Genomic DNA, 21,118 nt, shown 5'->3' on the forward strand with positions numbered 1-21,118 from the left:
CTGCATCATCTGAATGATAGAGACTGATGCTGCTAACTGGATCAAGAGTTGTACATTACATAAAAATCAGTCTTGAGAAAACCATTACTGTTATTTGCAACTAAAGCAGTTTGGTTTGAACCAAATCTGCTGAATAAAAGGAAGGGATGTCTGTAAAAACATCAGCTCACCTCAGCCCTTTTAAGCATTTCCCATTTGTTGAGAATCTTCATGGCAAATACTTTGTCTGCATTTTTCACCTTTACTACTGCAACCTGTAAGGAGGACGAGAACATCGGTCCTGATGAACATCATTTGACCTGGAAACAGTGTTTTTATTGGCATTCATAAAAGTGTTACTTAGCTCGCTTAAAGGCATTGCTATTCATTCTTTGAAAAAAAGTAAAGCAGATTATGAGAAGATTTGGTATTATATATATATATATATTCATTCTTTGAAAAAAAGTAAAGCAGATTATGAGAAGATTTGGTATTATATATATATATATATTCATTCTTTGAAAAAAAGTAAAGCAGATTATGAGAAGATTTGGTATTATATATATATATATATATTCATTCTTTGAAAAAAAGTAAAGCAGATTATGAGAAGATTTGGTATTTTATATATATATATATATATATATATATATATATATATATATATATATATATATATATATATAAATAATACCAGATTTGTACATCTCTGCTGGGGTCAAGTCTGCAGAATCTTATTGCAAGTAAAACCTAATTAAATAATATTTTTTTCAGGATTTTTTGATAAACAGCATTTAGGGAACAGCATCTATTAAAATAATAATAATAATAATAACATTATAAATGTCAGTCTGACAGTTTTTTCCTAATTTGGCAATTATTTGTAACAGTAAATGTCAAATTCAATCTCAGTAAAGTTCAAATACAAATATAAATCAGATGCGTGTGAATGTCATGAAATTACAGTGCTAGGAAAGTGAACTTCTTATGACCTTATCTAGCATCTGCCTTGATGTGTGATGTCTTCGCTCTATTAAATGATGATCAGAGAACATAACAATGTTCTGGCAATGTTTAGTGACTTGATCCAGAAGGAGCGCACTGTTTTTGGCTCTGACACTAATGATAGAAGAGGCTCCTTCAAAGTTCTTTGCTCTTCGCTTGCTGTCATCAAGCATGTGATGACATCTTCAGAGATTCCCCTTTTCTGCACCCTACACATCAACTCACACACTACAAGACCAGGAAAACTACTGAGACATGCAGCACTCTCATAGAAATGTGTGGGTCTGTTCATAATAAAAAAATATACACAACTCTACGGGAGGGCTACATGTCTCAGAACTTGAATGGTCTCTTATTTATGAGACAGATCTTTCTTTCTTTCTTTCTTTCTTTGTTTTTTTCTATTTATTTATAGGACCATTGTAATATTTGTTATGACAGTCACACATTTTCCTTTAAATGTGACAATGCAAATGCAACATGCAAAAAAAAAAAAAGTAATTATGTTAAAATATAAGGACAGCTGTTTTTTTTATTTATTTGAAATTGAGTAGCAGCTACTGGCTCAGCAGTCTCCACAGGAAATGTTGTCATCTGCCCTTCTTCTCCTCGCCCAAGCCTATCCTGATCCATCAGGAGATGAAAGTGTGTGACCTATCCTCAGTCTGTTCCTTTGCACGTTTTCTCACAGCTGCTTGGCTTCCTTTCTGGTGTTATTTTGGAAACGGGCGCACATCAAGCAGAACAGACTTTCTGCTAGCTTTCCATGAGCTGTTGATTCCAGTTGGACTGAAGTGAGCAGACGCTAGGCTGGAAACCCTGTCGAGTGGTGTGTCAGACGAAAACGTTCCCATTGAGCACGGTGCAGATGAATCATAGCTCACCAGACATTGACAAATGCAGAAAAACCGACGGACTGACACATTGCCCTTTAAAATCTACTTTAATCTCTAGGATCTTTGATGTATTTCCATACACCCAGTCTAATAAATGTGTTGCCTTTTTTATAACTCAAACATATCCGTTTAAACTGTCTTTTTTACAGACACAGCTGTTTAAAGCAGATCTGTATGTTAAAAGATTAGCTAAAGGAAAATTTGGTCATCATTTACTCACTATCCTGTCGCTCCCAAAACCATATGACTTTCTTTTTTTTATGGAAAACATAAGGATAAACGTCTAATAATTCCTGAATGTGTACTAAAGCTTTCAAGATAAAAAAAAGGGGGGGGGGGGGGTACCACAAAACAATCAGAAAATCTTCATCAGTCTGTACAACTTGTACACAATGTTTCAAGTCATGGCCTAAGAGAGTCAGACTTGTAACCCAAAGGTTGCGGGTTCGAGTCTCTGTTAAGACAGGAATTGTCGGTGGGGGGATTGAATGACCAGCGCTCTTTTCCACCCTCAATACCACGACCCCAAAATAGTGTAACCCCAAAATGTTCCCTGGTTTCCACAAAAAAAAAATCTGCCCACTGCTCCGTGTGTGTGTTCACAGTGTTTGTGTTTGTGGGTGTTTGTTCTCTCCTCACTCCTGTGTGTGTGCACTTTGGATGGGTTAAATGCAGAGAACACATTCCGAGTATGGGTCACAATACTTGGCTACACATCACTCACTTTCACTTTTTCACTTTCACAGTCAAAGCTGCAAAGATATTCCTTGAATATTCACTTTTTGTATTCTGTGGAAGAAAAGGAGCTGCACTGGTTACAAAAAGGGTGAGTATTTTTATTTTTGGGTGAACTATTCCTTCAACTCAATTGGAAACGTCCAAGAGCTCAGTCACTGTGACAATAAAACCTAAATACAAATTTCATAAACCATTTGCTGGGGATTTTAAACATGGCTCCAATCCAATATTCCCACTTCATGTAGCATTCTGAACAGCCAAGCCTCACCGAGTAACCTAAGGTTTCCTGGCCTACCTTTACACCACACATTCCCCAGTGACTACATCACACATCTGTCAATATAAAAGAACATTAACTGCCCCGGGCTCTCAGAAATACAGCATGAAGAATGTCCTTACCCTGCAACATACCTGTGCTAACGGGTTAAGCAGTATATTAACTAATAATGCAAAGGGGCTCTTATATGATCAAAAAAAAACAAAACAATAGAATGCACCAAATGTGGTGAAAACAATAAATACCTCTCCAAATGCTCCCCGTCCAATCACCTTCAGGATCTCGAAATCTTCCTTGTGCAAGCGCATCTGTTTCACCTTGGATGTAAAAGGTTTGGCTGTAGATATTAAAAGGGACAAAATCAGTAAAACAGAAATAAATAAATAAAACAATAATAAAAAGAAATAGTCAAAACCTAAAAGCCAATTACACCACAAAAGGTTGGGGTCAGAAAGATTTTAAAAGAAATATTATACTTTTATTCAGCATTGAATTAATCAAAAGTGACAGTTAAAGGTATTCATAAAGTTACAAAATTATTTCTCTTTTCAGATCAGTTATGAAATAGAAAGTTCCTTTGAACTTTCCATTCATTAAATAATACTGAAAAATTTATCACAAAAATATTTTGTGATTTCAACACTAAATCAGCATTTTAGAATGATTTTCTAAATGATCATATGAGACTGATTAATTGAGTAATGGATGCTGAAAATTCAGATTTGCCATCAGAGAAATAAATTATAGTTTTAGTTTTATTAAAATAGAATAATAATAATAATAGTAGTAGTAGTAGTATTTCACAGTATTACTCTTTTTAAAAAATAAAATAAATGGATCCCTGATGAGCATAAAAAACTTTCAAAAATCTTAACATTTTGAACAGTTATTGCCAATTTATTTATTTATGAAAAAACAATGCTGGAAAAAATGATTTGTGATGAACAAATACATTTTCAAATGGACTATTATTTGAAACATTCTTTTGTAAATATTACGTAAATATTACATAAAATAATGAATTCTTCCACTGCAGCAATGTGGTGCATGTGTTATTCCCAGGGTGGGAGAACATGGGAACAGAAGAGGGGATGATCTCAACCGCAGTGCGATAAGGATAAAAGTCTGCCATGTTTATTCTGAACAAGAGTATAAACACGCCTCCCACACCTGCCATCATCAGAGTCTATGCAGCTCTAAACCTAACATCTCAGAATGACCTTCCTAAAACATCTTTTACAAAGTTCGACCTCATCTAATGGCTCTCATACACATCACTGAGGTGTTCTGTTGCAAACTTTTTCCATGGAACCACCCCAGTGACAGCTTGGGGTGAAAACTTTTTACCAACAAAAATTACAAAAGTTTTCATTAAAGGGCTCATATGATGCTTTTTAAAAGATCATTATTTTGAGTATTTGGTGTAACATAATATGTTGACATGCTTTCACATTCTTTTTCAAATACTGTACATTATTTTAGGTCCTCTCTTAAACGAGTTGTTTTCTACAAAGTCCCTCCTTCCGACAAGCGCAGTCTGCTCTGATTGGCCAACTGACCCAGTGCATACTGGTGATTGACCGAACACCGTAAGAACTCCTTGGAAATGTACAATATCACAATATTTGACTTAGTATTGTTATTAAAGGTGTTAAGGCAACAACCATCCAGAACATGAAAGCACTTTAGTTAGCACTTTGCAATTTCTTTCTTAAAAAATCTAGTTATTTTCACTATCTAATAATATAAACTAACAATAAATAAAATGTTTCCACACAATATTCTAATTCTATTTAAGGGGTCATTACTCTGTTGTAGCTACAGCATCTGACTTTCAGAGCAAATAAGTTGGTAGATCACCAAGGTACAATTGGTAGCTCCAAGGCATTTTGTTCCCAGCAGGGCTTCATTACCCAGCCAGGTCATTACGTATCGTCACAACTGCTCCACATTACTACTGTAATTACACTTAAGCACTGACCCTCTGCTAATCTAACAGTTGTCACAGTCTCATATCAGCAGCAGCTACTCTATCACACACCCTGCTGACAGCTAAAAACATGCTAATAATACCAGCAAAGTGTAAACACTATTGAGGAGGTACTATGAACAAAGTGTTACAGCACAATACGAGTCCTTTCATAAATAAATAAAACTATTTTATATTATAAGTTTATACTTATTCGTTTTTTGCTGGAAATATGATTTATAAAAATAAATCACATATACATTAATTAATAAACAAAGAATAATAGTACTATATAATTTTTAATTAATTAATTAATATATAATTATAATTAATACTATATAATTAAACTTTATTTAGTTATCTAAATCTTATATGAATCATATTGAAATTAAGATTAAATAGACACATTCCAATGGCAATTTTTGGATAACCTATTTAAATAAAAATACTTATAAAAGGTATACTTATAAAGACATAATTAATTTGATTGATTTTTATTTCTTTTTTTTTTTTTCTTTTTTTTGGAACTTGATGGTTTACAAGCCTATAGATAATTGTAAGTCTGTCATCGGATAAAAAATTTGAACATTATGAAACATTATGCAAAACATATATATTAAATAGAAAACCATATAATTCATATGCTAAATTCTGACTGGATGTATCAAGTTCATACAGCCCTAACTACTGAGAAAGAGTAAAAATAACCTCAGACATCCCTGGACAGAATCAGCCACGCTTGACCCCTAAGAAACAGTTTTGACATGAGTAAGCGGCGGCCACATGTTAAAATAATTGTGACACCGCAGTGGAAGTCGTGCTTTACGTCATACACACCATTGACTACATACATACATAGAGTCCTAAAAGACGCCTCTGTTCCACAGGCAGCATGGACTGCAGAACAACCACTGAATAAAACACTTCACAAGAATGAATCGCCACTACCCACTTCATAATGGGACCTGCAAGGCTCTTTAGAGAGTAAAAACTAATAAACATAGGCCGAGCGAGGGGCCCGTGCATGTAGAAATCCATGCGATACCTGTGCATTATCATAAAGCCAGCTCAACCCTTTGTATCTAAGTATCAGTTGGTTAACAATATTAGCTTTAGCGATGCTTCTCTTGTTCAATTTCGTTAGCAGAACAATAGCTATACAGTATCACTCACCTGAAAACCTAATAAAAGAACACGGGCATGCCAAACATAGCAACAGTTGCCATGACAAATGAGAGTGAGGTAATCTGCAGTGCTGTAAATGTAAACTTCTTCGCCACATTGTTCACTGTATGGCTGTTTATGATCCTTTCAAAGAATAGTTGGTATTAGTGAGGTTCTACAAATCAGTGGTTTTTTTGTATCATCTGCTCAGTTACTATTATTTTTTTAATCAAGTTTTTTATATTACGAATTAGATTTTGAGGTTTTAGTAATTTGGGTATTTTCATAATTTTTAATATCTCTCTTTAGTTTTTATAAATCTTATTTTATTTTTTTATAAAAATGCATTTAAATAATACTAACAACTTTTTAATGAAGTACTAAAATTAATTAAATTAAGTTTATATGCATATATATATATATATATATATATATATATATATATATATATATATATATATATATAAATATATATATATATATATATATATATATATAAATATATATACACACATATTACAAGTACATACATACATACATATTTTATTTTTGTGTTAATACATATAATAATAATAATAATAATAATAATAATAATACATTTTTTTTTTTTTTTTGTAGCGAAAGTTTTAGTTTCAGTTCTTAAGCCTGGTACAAAGGGACAACATATAAGCAAAATAAGAATACTGAGGTTTTAAAAGAAAGTGTCAACCTAAACTTATTGGCATTGTGAGACTGGAAAAACATGTCCCGTCTTTGCGTCTCATACCAGACTGGTTAAGGGTGTGCGTGACAAAGTGCTTGTGAGAATCTGTGCGTGCTTGTGTACATCTGCTGTATGTGGGGGACAGGCATGTCTGCGAAGAAAGATGCAAAGAGGAATACTAGGCCTTGAGTTTGTTCTCACATCCACTCCTCTGGCAGGGGGACATCTGGAAGCCATAAGAGAGATTATTTACGGCCACGGTGAGGTAACAACGCAAAAATGCTGCTTCCAGAAGAACACGTCTCAGCTCCTGGAGCTAAAAGACCTGAGGATGGCCTTCCTCTGCCGTAACCAGAGAGGCTAATAAGGCATTGAGAGCATTAACACAATTGCACAGTTCTGACAATCACAATGTGCTCAGGCCTGAGCAACTTTAAGAAGCACAGGCTATGCTAATGCAAACAGTGAAGATCATGATGAAATTCTACTTTACAACATAGGTGTCATGTGAATTGTGCTTCAATATTTACATTCAATAAGAACACAGCAGACACTTTTGTAGCCCTCTCTGACACGCACACACACAAAGGTTTTAACCAAGTCAACCGGAATTTTCTAAACATTTTATTTCAATAACTTTATTAACTTTGGAAATTGGTCTTTGGAAATCCTACAAAAATTGTATCTTCAGGTCACATTGTCACTCACATGGTGTGAACAAAAAAAAAAAAAAAAAAAAAAAAAAAAACATTTTATATTTATAATAATATTTATCTATAACTTTTTAATTCAATTGAATGTTGTCTTCCTTTCCCATTGTCTCTCACATGGTCTCTATGAATAAAAATTGTGAAAGCCCTAAAATAAATAGAAAAAAATGAAACACAATTACAATGTCTAAATTATTGAATACTCAAGAACATTTTTTATTATTATTAGTTTAAACCATATTTCAGGCAAAAAAAATTATAAAAGAAAATACAAAACTATTCATATAATATAATCTACAACACAAACATAATATAGAAATTGAGTTTAATATGAAAATTTTATGTGCTCTGACAATATCAGATTTCCACTCTTCGATTATCATGACCAAAAGAATTCACATTAACTACATTATTGTAAAATTTATAGAAAAAAATAAAATAAAAATTGAACAGAATTTTGAAAAATAAAGTAATAATTTATTTGCCTAAAAGAATATATTTACTACTAATAATAAAACCATAATTTATTTGTTTTTGTTCTTTTTTTACTTACTATATGACCTGCCAATTCCTTAATATTTTGCTTAATCTGAAATCCCCAGCACATCAAAACTGCTACAGCTAATAACAGCCATAAATAAGACGAGTCCCAACAGACTGAATAAATTACATTTACAGAATGAAGGATCCAGAAGAGGGGATCCCTTTCATACATTCAATGGCAGCCTGTGTTATTAAACAAGGTGGCAGGATATCAAATTAATAAAATAAAGTCATGGGTGCTTTCAATCCCTAAGGCAAAGTCATGGCTCATAGTACCATGTAGTTAGCAGGGGGTGATATATGAAACTCTCCATGAGGACAGGAAAAAGCATTAAATCATTAATAAGTACCAAACATACATAAACATGCCTGAGAATCACTTTCATACTGCATAAACATGCAATGGGGCGATAAATTGTGTTTAATGCTAGAGTGAGCGCCCACGATGCCCAAACTCCCAAAGCAATATACACCACCCCTAAAGCATCCCCTATTGCCATTGAAGAATGATGGCTTGGCTTGTGTCAGACAGGACATTTGTCTAAACCACTGCAACGCACAAACAGGATATCCCCCAAATACAATAAAGCCAGAAGAAGAGCTCTCAGGATGAACAAAGCTCTTGGATGTTTCAGGGCTCCTGTGCTAATGTTCATCAAAAAACAAAAGTAAACAGACGAGGTAGATGAAGAATCGGCCATTAGACACAGAAAATGATGCATCATGCTGTACTTGCATTAATAGAGCAAGAGTGCAAAACACACGGGCCTTTAAGCACAGGCAGCTATTGAAAAAATGTACTGAATGCAGGAAGGTTATGTGACAAATGACATAAACCGAAACTGCACACAAAAGCTGGAGATGACATGTGATGCTAAACACGTCAAAAACGTGTGTTACCCTTTACTGCATTCCTGGTCCCTGCAGCTCTCTGTGCACCAGCAATCGCATCACCCATTTTGTAGCATGGTCCAGCACAAATACAAGAAGATTTTAATACAGATTGTAAGTATAAGCAACCCAAACCAAGCAAAGTGAGTTTGTGTGGAGCAGATTTCAATGCAACCCCATCTAGGATGTTGTACACACTAAAACATGTTTTGAGATACCATTTTTTTTTCAATTTGTGCTACCCTACTTAATAAAATAATTATAACCTTAAAGCATCATAGTCCAAGTCTTCTGAAACCGAAAGACTGATTTCTGTGAAGAACAGTTGCTATTCACTGAAAATCTTGGTTGCCATTCACCTTCATTAAATGGAAAAAAGCAGATGGGACATTCAGCGATAAATATTGGCATTCCACAGATGCTGGATGTGTCAACAAAATAAGGGTAGTGTATGATATTGTTTCATGTGAGGCTCAAGGTGATTAAAAATAGCTTTGCCATTTCTCAGAACCTACAGTTATACAGACAACTTAGCAGGAAAGCAGAACGGTCATATCCCTCAGAGAAGATCCATAGTCGTCCAACAACATGACATTGACACAAGAGCTGTGAACGTTTTCTACAGACTGCCTGCTCTTACGCTCAATTGGCAGGGACTTAAAAATACAGCATTAGTTTTTCAGTCAACATAATACCACCGAGTCGCCTCCCTTTGGCAAAATATGTCATGGTAGATGTAACTCTATCCTACTGCATTCTCTCAGAACAGAGGAGTGAATGAAATCTTGCTGGACGTTTCCTACCACGACTGACTGACTGAAAACCCTGGAGGCAGTCAGGGAACTTCACCACCCATGTAATATGTTCAAATTATCATCACTGTCATCATAATCGTTTTTATCTTAATTGCTAATCAACTTCGCTGTAACATGCCACTGTGAAATTTTAATTTAGGCTAGACACTGTCTGTCAAACTTGAAGCAAACATCAAACCCTATTATTAACCTGCAATTTGTAACTTGATCCATAGACAAATGCTTCTCACTGTATTGTTCACAGGAGAATAAATGGATAGTTCACTTTTAATTTAATTAGTCATCATTTACTCACCCTCACGTTGTTTCAAAACAGCATGACTATCAAAAGGATAGTTTTAAAGAATGTACAAGGCATTTTTATTTATTGTTTCATTTACAAAACAAAATCAGATCTGAATGTGAGCTTGCAGTCAACTGTAAGAAAGTGGCAGGTTTTATGCAAATTAAATTCTTCAAGAAGCCACCAGAGAGAAGTCAGTCATTTCACCAAAAGGTTTATGACATTTTAATTTAGGGCTGTGACAAACGGTTGTTTTGAAAATCGATTAATCTAATTATTATTGAAGCGATTAGTCGACTACTCGTTGATTATTTCACAGATTAATCCATAGGCTAAACCCCTAACAGCATCTTTTTGTTTGTTTGTAGTTTTATACAACTTTCCCACACTACTGCTTTGGCTTCATTTGCACTTCCCATATGTCTTCTTCTATTGGCCAACAGCTGGGAGGGCTGAATTACAGTCTTGCACTACAGCACCTCACTGGTCGAACTTTGTTACTGCAGGCCCTTACATTATTAGTTATATGACAAATGACTTTTCGACCATAAATATATTTGTCAATAATAGTTTATTGTTGACGTTGTCAATAATGTTGACTAATCATTTTAGCCCTATTTTGAATACAAATATGAGAATGTAAAAAAAGAAAATTATATGTGCAGGGTTTCATTTTTTGTAATAAAATAAATGACAAGTATTAAGAAAATATACCTTTATATTGTACATTTTATAAATGGTATATTTATAAATATATATTTAGTTTTTCTGAGGCACTTAAAAGTAAGATAAATCTATGCACATATTGCACGTATTCCCAGTGTTCTCTGTACAATCATTCACGGAAAGCGGCACGTGTTTACTGTTTTTCCACAACAAAATATTATTATAGTATAATCTATTTTTGGTCAAAAGAAAAAAACCTGTGTTTGGTCTCTTTACGTGTGAGTCAGATGGTCTTTTCTTATTTAAGTGGGCAGCTCGTGGCCAGAATAAGCTTTGGACTAGTGTTGGCCATTTACTCATAGTCTGGCTTAGCAAGACACAAGTCATAGACATAAGTTAAAACAAAATTCATGTTGAGAATCAAATATTGGAACTCTGACTCAAGTGAACTCTTTATACAATGACACAAAGCAGTCATGGTCTAAAGCTGCCACAAACCCCCATTTTTCAGCAGCAAGAATAAATGAAAGGGACAAAATGGCTATATATACATTGCAGTACTCCAGTGAAGACACTTTCTAGGCCACAGTCAATCCCTTAGGTTGGAAACAACTACTAAACACAACCTACAAAGGAAAGGTGTCAGCGCTAGGACTTGAGACCGTAAGTATCCCAAAAATATGCATTTGGCGAAACATGTTCCAACAAGACTCGAAACAAATGCACACAAGAGTTCAAAAAGTGGATCGGCTCTCAAAGAAAGATGTTGCAAAACACGTTGACTGATGACAGCCAGGTGGGGGGAGGCAAACCATGTTCTTTCAGCTCTACTGAACAGCCGACACGCAAATACCGCCTCAACCGCAAAGCCCTCTGAGAACACACTTTGTTTGGATGTGTATTATGGAACAGAATTATTGAACAACCAAACCAGAAGCATAACTGGAATTAAATTCAAACTGGTACCTTCCTCCTACAACAACATGAATTATATATGGAGTCATGTATGTGAAAACCCCCCATCTTTAAAAAAAAAAAAAACTTCCCCCATCCATGGAGCATCCCCTCGCACACATTCCCTTCGTTGTAACCCCCCACAGCAGGCCAGATACATGCTGACAGCACTCATAATGAGAGGACTTATCTCTGACCTTGATATATTTGACATGTGACAGCCATCAACATTGCCTTTAATATAGTCTACTGCCTGAGTGCCAAACACACCCACAAGAACCCCTATGTTTAGGCCTGGAATGTAAGATGGGGCATTTGTTGAGACGTAAAGAATCAGAAACACTCTTCAATTCTGTTACCAGACTGGGCTTTATCTCTCTGCTATTTTCCATGCCTATGGGCCTTGGATGATGAAGAATCACAAGCTCATGTTTCAAAACCTAGTCAGCTATCTTGCTGACGCAGCATCCCAACAGCAATGTAACCTCAAAACAGAAATTACAATAGATTATAACGGTGTTTGATGAAGCAGCATGTTGCTAAGCTAACAGCAATGATATAAGTTTAGGGATGCACGATATATCAGCAGCCATATCGGTATCGGCCGATAAATGTTCAGTTTCCCCGCTATGTTATCGACATGATAAGAAAATTTGGCCAATATATTAAAGCTGATAAATAACGCATTATTTTTTGCAGAGACACTTCAAGATAAACACTGTTCACCACAATGGTTTTGAATTGCTTGAAATATGACTGGAAACATTTCGGAAAAAAGGACAAGGGTTAATCTGTCACACAGGCTACCTAAAATTCTAATTTCACTCTATTAAAATGTCTGTTTAATTGTCTGTATTTTTTTATCTTAGAAACCTAACTAAACCGTGCACACTGTTTTACAGCCAAGCAGCTATTACAGCGATTCAGCTTAACTATTCATCTCAGGGGTGCAGCATTTTCAGCGTGCAGGAGTAATTACCTAAAATACTTGGCATTTACAATTTGGAAAGCTTGTGAAATCTCCATCAAGTTTAGGTCATGCGTGATAGTTACTGAAGTGTGAGGGTATTTTTGTCATTTGGAAATCTCATGAGGTAGATTGGACCGATTCGTGGCCTGACGTGCATGTGATGTTTAAGGCTAACAACAAGTACAGCGGCCATGTTTATGGGGTCAGCCAAGATAACCAACAGACAAAAATCACTACAACCACAGGATTTCCTCATTGTGTGTCACTCGAAGCTGTTTCATCATGCTGCATGGCTAGCAAGAGCTTTCCGTGATCCTCGAGGACTGGAATCTATGATGCAAAACAAAAATGCATGCCAATTGAAAGAGAAACCAAACCAAAACCGCTGAACCCGCAAATCACTGTGCAAATCATTCAGTGTCTACACTGAAAACACTTCAGGAGAAAAAACCTATGTGCTGTTTGCTCTTCATTTGAGACTAAAATTTCATGCGAGTAATCCTATATTCAAGAAGCTACTATTGCTAGTGTTTTTTGTCATTTTACAATGGCTTTGGAAGTCACTCATCCAATCAGAATTTAGAGTCGGAATGGTTTTAGAAGTCATATTTTTAGTCTTTATTGAATGTTGAGGTCAGAACTCTGGCTCACTTTGTGTCACAGCTTACTAATGCATTTAGTAGCATTCTGATAGGATGGTCTACTGTTCCAGTGCATCAAAGCTCAAGGGCACACACCAAAAACACACACACACACACAAAGTATTCAGGCACATAAATCAGGAAGCAACACAGGCTAAGTCCAAGTGATAACCGTCCATGCAACATTACAGCCGATCTGCCATCCTTTTTATATATCACAAACCTGGCACATATTTAATTTATTTATTTATAAGATATTTTTTGATTTTCTTTTTATTTTCTCATACATTAAAAGTCAAAAGAGTCCAATGTTGTTTTGCAATGGTGTTGCAAGTTTTCATTTTTGGGTGAATTATTCCTTTAAAGTAACGGAATTGGGCTCTAAAATCAAATTTGCCAATTTTATAAAAAGAACCAACTTACCCTGTATTTAAAGGTGTATAGTTAGTCACAAAAAAATGCTATCAGACATGTACACCTTTCTTTTGTAGAACACAAAATATATATTTTTAAAAGGTTCCCATTTTCTTTTACTTTCTTTTTTTTTTTTTTTGCTGTAGTTGTTGTTGTTTTTTTATCCATACAATGAAAGTAAATGGGGTCCAATATTGTTTTCAATGCTGATGAGTAAATGATACAATTTTAATTTTTTGGGTGAACTACACTTTAAATATTACAGACTTGAGTTACATATTAAATCTATCCACTTTATATATACACATATACAGCTGCAGAAATACAAAAGCATTTGGCTTTTGTTCACAACACGGTCTGCCACAAATGGTTTACTTAGATCTCAAATGGCGAATGAAACTGAGTGTCCAATATTTTGCTCTGCCAAAGCTGGTACACAGAAGTCACTGATAAAGAGACTGGCCAGTCAAGAACTGTGATGCATAGAGAGGAAAACCGACAACACAGCGTAGGCATCATACAGCTGACAAATGAGCCTCTTCACCCTGCACATCGGAGCAGCAAAGACCTAGAGCTCTGAGTCAGCACTTCCATGCAAATCTGGCCTTAGTATAAGCAGAGTGCAGCAATTCCTCATATACAGTGTGCAAGGAGGGTCTCAGAGCACCGATGCACTGCAGCATTACATATACAATACATATACAATGATAAAAAACATTTACTTTTCCCATATTTCTGTGTGCTGTTACAGCTCCAGGCATGGGCGGGTGTTTAAGTGTGTAATGTTAGCTCTAAATAAGACGTTCCAGTTTGACTGCTGGAGGGTTTGCTGGAATGAGGGACCGGAGTGGGAATGGAGACAGATGAGGGAGAAGAGGTGAATTCTTTGGCTTTAAACCATACTATTACAGCCGAGCGATCCGAGCCAAGCCCTCCACAGGAGAAACATCATGTGACAGGGAGGAACAATGCATCCAGATCTCTACATTGCTGAGGCGTTATTTTGGAATTTTGGCATTGCTCTCGCACCTCAGTGTAGCGCAGCTCAATGTCTGGCATGCTTTACATTTTAGCATTATAGCATTATATATTTTTAATAGTTTTTCATATTTGCTAACAATAAAAACACTGTGTATCATGTGACAAAATTACTACCATAATCACATACATTGTAAAAATATAAAATAATAATAATTATATATATATATAATTATTATAATTATAATAATTATATTTATATACAGTACAGACCAAAAGTTTGGACACACCTTCTCATTCAAAGAGTTTTCTTTATTTTCATGACTATGAAAATTGTAGATTCACACTGAAGGCATCAGAACTATGAATTAACACATGTGGAATTATATATGTAATTATATACATAACAAAAAACTGTGAAAAACGAAAATATGTCATATTGTAGGTTCTTCAAAGCAGCCACCTTTTGCTTTGATTACTGCTTTGCACACTCTTGGCATTCTCTTGATGAGCTTCAAGAGGTAGTCACCTGAAATGGTCTTCCAACAGTCTTGAAGGAGTTCCCCAAGAGATGCTTAGCCTTTATTGGCCCTTTTGCCTTCTGTCTGCTGTCCAGCTCACCCCTAAACCATCTCCATTGGGTTCAGGTCCGGTGACTGTGGAGGCCAGGTCATCTGGCGTAGCACCCCATCACTCTCCTTCTTGCTCAAATAGCCCTTGATGCCTTCAGTGTGACTCTACAATTTTCATAGTCATGAAAATAAAGAAAACTCTTTGAATGAGAAGGTGTGTCAAAACTTTTGGTCTCTACTGTATATATATATATATATATATATATATATATATATATATATACAATGTTGGAGGACGTTTTACAAGAAAAAACCATTTCAGTCTTTCTACTTAAGAATTTCATGTTTCATATAATGTGTTATTTGCCTTTTTTGTAATTATTTGTGAAATGTACTAGCAATTTCTGGGTGAAATTTCAGCTTACCATTGCAGTTACACTATACACACCAATAAAATTAACTAAATAAAATAATATTATCAGAGCAACATGTCCAAAAACTGTGGTATGTACTTTTTTGCAAATAAAAACGTCTGAACAATATTTCCACCGGTCAAAGGCTCCCATGCAGACAGTAAGCCAATTTGGTTTTGTACTGACAGTGCAAAATACTCTATATTCTTGTAGGTTTTGGAACAAAGCTGAAGGAATACCTGTTTAACATACTGCACTGCTTAATAAATGTATCATATGGGAAACACTGTCAAACAGTTCCCCCAAGCTACCGCCAATCTTCTTCAGGGTCATTCAAGGGAAAACGAATGAAAAGCTGAAGTATGTACACCTCTTTGCCAACTGGCCCAAGATCCATTTCAGTGAAAAGCCCAGGGAGTCTGCATGAATTCACTCTTTCACAATGAAAATAATCAGAACAATACAATATGGCTCTGGGTCACTGGTCTAGACTTGGTTGGCGATGGAAGCACAGGAAATATGAATGATTCATTCATTATGTGTCTTGCACGGTTATGCATACATTTCTCTGGAGGACTGGGACATTCCAGGGGGTTTCGCATATAATTGCTTAGCGGCCTTGTCCCAACATACATGTGATTCTCATTATGTTGCAGTACAATGTGACTGCCTCAAGGCTTCAATTACGATCTATCAACCATGAATGTGGAATCCTCACCTACTTCTTACCTAAATCATCAGTGGCTGATGGGTTCTCTGAAATTGTGTTTATGAACTGTCAACAGATGCTGAGGAAAACCAGAGCACCCAGCCAAATTTATCCCCTTATTGCCTTTCACTTACAAAGTAACGCTGGACTTCCAGCCTCCTTTTTGAAATACAAACGGCATAAAAATGTGTTAGTGTGTCATAAAGAAGCAAGACACGCAGTCCTGTGTGAGGCTAAATTTGACCTCTGTGACAATTAAACTGTGACTTTGGTCAACCATGCCAATGAATGTCACAGCAGTGAACACTGATATGTGAATGAATGAGTGAGCTAATGAGCTCATGAGTGAGTGGCCTATCCAGTCGGTCTTTAAATAGTCAAGTCCACAAAAGGGGACAAACACAATGCACTGTCATTTCCCCATATGACATCATGTGTCCAGCGGCTCAGTAGAGTTTCCTGACGCTGCCCCAAAGAGACTCCCCAGTGGAAAAGAACATTTTAATTTTTTCGCATAAGCACACATGCACAATGACGCACAATAGCTCTATCTCAAATCATCCTGACCTGAGTACAACAACATGAGTCTAACTAAGTCACTAGAAGGCATTTTTGATTTGCATTTTCATTAAAATCCCAGTAGCAGAAGATTGTAAACAAAACCCCAAACTACAGACGGACTGTGCTGTGAATTAGCACTGCACTCAGATGATGGTCAAGGAATTGAAATGCTGTTTGTTACATTCTATTCATTTCACAGAAAGTTACATAACAAGACAGCTGGTTATGCCAAAGTATTCAGAAGAGCATTCATTCTGTTCCATTTTAAACTGGCAATTAGATCATTTACAGATGGAGGATGAACTCTGCTGCTTAAAAGTTTGCCTATTTGTCTTAATCATTCACATCTTATTTGTTTCAATAGTGCTCAAGGTTTTGGAAATGATACAGACACATATCAGCCTGGATATAAGAAGTTTGTTGTTCTAGAACAGGTCTCCAAACTCAAAGAGGGCTGGTGTCCTGCAGTGTTTAGCTCCAACTTACCTCAACACACCTGCCCAGAAGTTAGTATGCCAAGTAAGACTTGATTAGCTGGTTCAGGTATGTTTAATTAGGGTTGGAGCTAAACTCTGCAAGACACCGGCCCTCTGGGGACCCCTGGTCTTGATGCCATTCTGTATTATCACTCTGAATTATGCTGCCGACTCAGGCTATGTTAGGCAAGGCAAAGGCAACTTTATTAACATAGCACATTTCGTATGCAGTGGTAATTCAAAGTGCTTTAAAGGGGTCATATGACATTGCTAAAAAGCACATTGTTTTATGCATTTAGTGTAATGCAATGTGTTTATGCGGTTTACATTATTTTCCACATAAGGAACATTATTGTTGCTTCTCTAAGTCAAATGCAGAATTCTTCAAGCTTGTGATGGAAAAGTTACACCTGTTACCATACTGTGATGCTGTGTCCCAGCATGACAAGACAAAAACAACAAAACCCATTAAACACGAGGCATTTGTTACATGCAGTGGGGGTATAATTACTGATTATAATGACTTATACTGTCTTTTAACGCATTGTTTTGCATATGACGCTGCACAAACATAAAACCATGTCTGCATTTGTGATCGGAGAAACGATAAACAACAAGCTCTACTATACACTGTTCAAAACTCGGTTTTGAATCATCAGTGGCAAAATCTTTAAATATGAAAACATACTTTACGGACTGTGAGTCAGAAGCGTCAGACTTTCCTTGCAAAGTTGGAATTGCCCACATTATAAAAACAGACACCAGCATTGCAGGTTGCTCTCACAGAAAACAGTCCTCGTCCTCAATAAAATGTGCTGCACACATCTGAATATTTGGGTTGACTGTTCTGGAACAGTGTTGTAAATACAACTTAACTACTGATTTCTAGTTGTGTCCTCTTTTGGAAGACCAAACAAAGTAGTTTCACTTTCACAACGAAACACACAGCGTCTCCAAAACATGGCAGCAGAGGCAACAGCGAGAATAAAAGTTACGTCTTCTATCTTTGCGTGAACATGTGGCCGGAATTATGCAAATCTTCCCACATCGTGATGTAGAGACGTGGGGGCGTGTTAGAATGAGCCATTTTAGGGGGGCGTGGTTGACTCTTAACTTTTATAAAGAATTTCTTTTTGGATTTGAGACTTTAGTCTTTGCAACTTTACAGATCTTCTTTATGCACCAATAGCGTGTAATACTCCAAAGAGAAAGGAAAAATTTAAATTGCATCATATGACCCCTTTAAGGTAATTTAACATTTAACAAAAATGTAAATAGTAACCAAAAAAGGTTCATAATCAATAAAAATAAAATAAAAAGCAAAAGAATAAAGAAATAAACTAAATTGACGTTTTTTTTTTTTTGGCTTAGATGAACATGTTTTGTGAGGTGAATTCAGTGCTGGCTGAAAACTGTATATAAAGTAAACATTATTATTATTAATAGTAACAGTCAGTTGCGTGACACAGCTGGTCATGTGATCTCAACATGCCGGCGCCCATGAGGGGCAGACCCGAGTCATGTACAATAAAACCATTTTTTCTCTAAGACTGATTGCTCTGGAGTCTTCATCATTACCGAGTGCGCCTGTAGCTACTGCCCAAGAATTAACTAAACACATTAAACACCAAAATAAACACGAACAATAATATCTAAAGAACTGTCAAGCCATCAAAAATATGCATGCTAATCGCGTGAAAGACAATTCGTGCAGTGCATGAAATATGTCTTACCCCAGTCAAGGAACTCCAGGATGTTTTTCTCTCTTCTTAGGGGAGAATTATTGCATTCATCATACAGACAAACAAGAATATCCAACAAGGTCTCCACGCTGAAGCACTGGCCGCTGGACTGAGACGGGCCATCAAGAATCAGCTTCTCCAGCTTCTTCAAACGCACCTCACCAGACATGGTTTCAGTTGCTGCTGGTGTCTCACAGTATGGTCAGTTTTTGCTCCCACTGTAGCAAATGGGACGCTCCAAAAAACGTAATGTCTCAAAAAATATTGTAAAGCCTTATCATGGTCCCTCTCACACCGATCCGTCCCTATCAATCCACAACATCACAATTTCGCAGTCCTTGGATGCAGAGAACTTACAGCCATCGACCCTGCCCTGGCCGATGGGTTTGACGTATAACCTAGGCTTATGTATTCCCGATTTCAGCTTCTCCTATAAAGGACACTTTTCACTAAACAAGTCACTAAATAAGTTAAAAGCAATCCCTTGTGATATGGTGATATCTGTGGTTATCCATTATGCAGTAACAAAAGCGCATCAGCAGCACGGGATCTGCATTGCTACAAAGCCCCATATGCCCCTCCTCTGGCAGGACTGCGAAAGCCCTAGCAAGCTGTTTTCCCTTTAAATCCCTCTCTTAAAACGCTGGCAGAAGGAGCAAGCCTTGCTTTCGAAAACTGTTATGCACTTGACGACAGAAGCTTTTGCTGGATATATGTGTCCTCGTTTATGTCGGCTCGGTTGGAGGGCTCCGCTCGCGCTCGCGGTGTGTGTGTCTCTCACTGCTCGCTGCTGCTGCTGCTGCAGGCGAAACCCGACAGCATCATGGCGACCGTCACAGCATCTGCTGCAGGGGATGGAGGGGTATGCTGGAGGGAACGAGCAGAGAGTGGTGTATACTAGTGAAGAGTGTGCGAATTATCCCACAGTTATTCGTTGACCTTCAAGGGGGGTCGACCATTTAAGGGATTTCTGTTAGTGATTTGGTGTTGAGGTTCGTTTCGTGAAAGCCAAATTGTTTTCTAGCGCAGTGCGCTAATGGTCAACTGTTTTAAAAATGACCAAATACTTTTTTTTAATTATTTTGGTAAATAATTAATAATGTGAAAATGACAGGACTTTTTTGTTGACGTGCGTCAGCTGGCGACGGAAAGAGCTCGAGCGACGTACTGTTGCTATGGTTACCAATGCAGGCGAACGCGACTTCAGTTGTTGAGCGTCTATTTATCGCACTATTTGTACGCTAACTTTTTTATTCATATCTTAGAAAATGCTCTTTAATTGGGTATTATATGAGCATACCTACTTTTACATACATTGTTTTAAGTTCATTGTTTTGTTGGTAATTCGCACCTTGAGAGTAATGTTACTTGAAATTCCTACATACACACACATATTATATATGAAGTCGCTGAAAAACAGTCACGCCTATAAAGGAAAAGAATTAAGTTTTTCCTCACATTTTCTTTTCGTATGCATCTTATCTTATTTTGTAAAGGTCTCTTGTGCAGAACTTACTAATTATTATGAAAAACGAGCACGTTCGCCCTCTTGTGTCCGATATTCTGCATTGCAATTGAAGTATGTAATTTAATCAAGTGCGTCTGAACTCCTCGTTTGCATTTATATGTCCGTGGTTTTATGTAACTTTTTCAGCGAAGCGGATATGCTTATAAATGTTACATTACATTTTGTGTTTTAAAATATCTTAGATATTAACTTAACTTAAAACTGTGACTACTATACCTAGAACTAAATATATGCTAATCGTAAAAAGTAGTAACATTGATTTTAATATAATATTTAGACTTCCTTTTATATATCCCAAACAAGCAAGTTTATGCAGCAAAACATATTTGTAAGATCAAACGAAAGTGTCATAGCACCGCTGTTACTTTGTAACAAACGTTTGTCGTTGGAGAACATCACATCTTCTCTTCTCATAACAATTCTTCTATAAATCTGAATCCGACAATTGCCACACCAGGCCTAATAAGGTGCTAATCGTCTCTTTCAAGTCAAAACATTTGAGGTTAGGACCAAACTGTGAC

General features: G+C 36.4%; 1 protein-coding gene across 5 annotated transcripts in view; it reads right to left on the reverse strand.

Moving 5' to 3' along the window:
• The window catches only part of LOC113062862 (serine/threonine-protein kinase MRCK alpha-like), a 49,210-nt gene extending 29,029 nt beyond the window's left edge, over positions 1 to 20,181 (reverse strand). For 2 of the 5 annotated variants that reach the window (XM_026232896.1, XM_026232894.1), the window contains exons 1-3: positions 19,061 to 20,181; positions 3,141 to 3,232; positions 171 to 254 (exon numbers count right to left, since the gene is read on the reverse strand). In XM_026232896.1, the coding sequence (XP_026088681.1) occupies positions 171 to 254; positions 3,141 to 3,232; positions 19,061 to 19,238 (354 nt within the window). In that variant the 5' untranslated portion in view covers positions 19,239 to 20,181. The remainder of the gene's footprint in view (positions 1 to 170; positions 255 to 3,140; positions 3,233 to 19,060) is intronic. The other 3 variants (XM_026232899.1, XM_026232897.1, XM_026232895.1) reach the window with 3 other exon arrangements.
• Between the last annotated feature and the right edge of the window lie 937 nt (positions 20,182 to 21,118).

This window comes from Carassius auratus, chromosome 45 (assembly GCF_003368295.1).
Source record: "Carassius auratus strain Wakin chromosome 45, ASM336829v1, whole genome shotgun sequence".
NCBI lineage: Eukaryota > Metazoa > Chordata > Actinopteri > Cypriniformes > Cyprinidae > Carassius > Carassius auratus.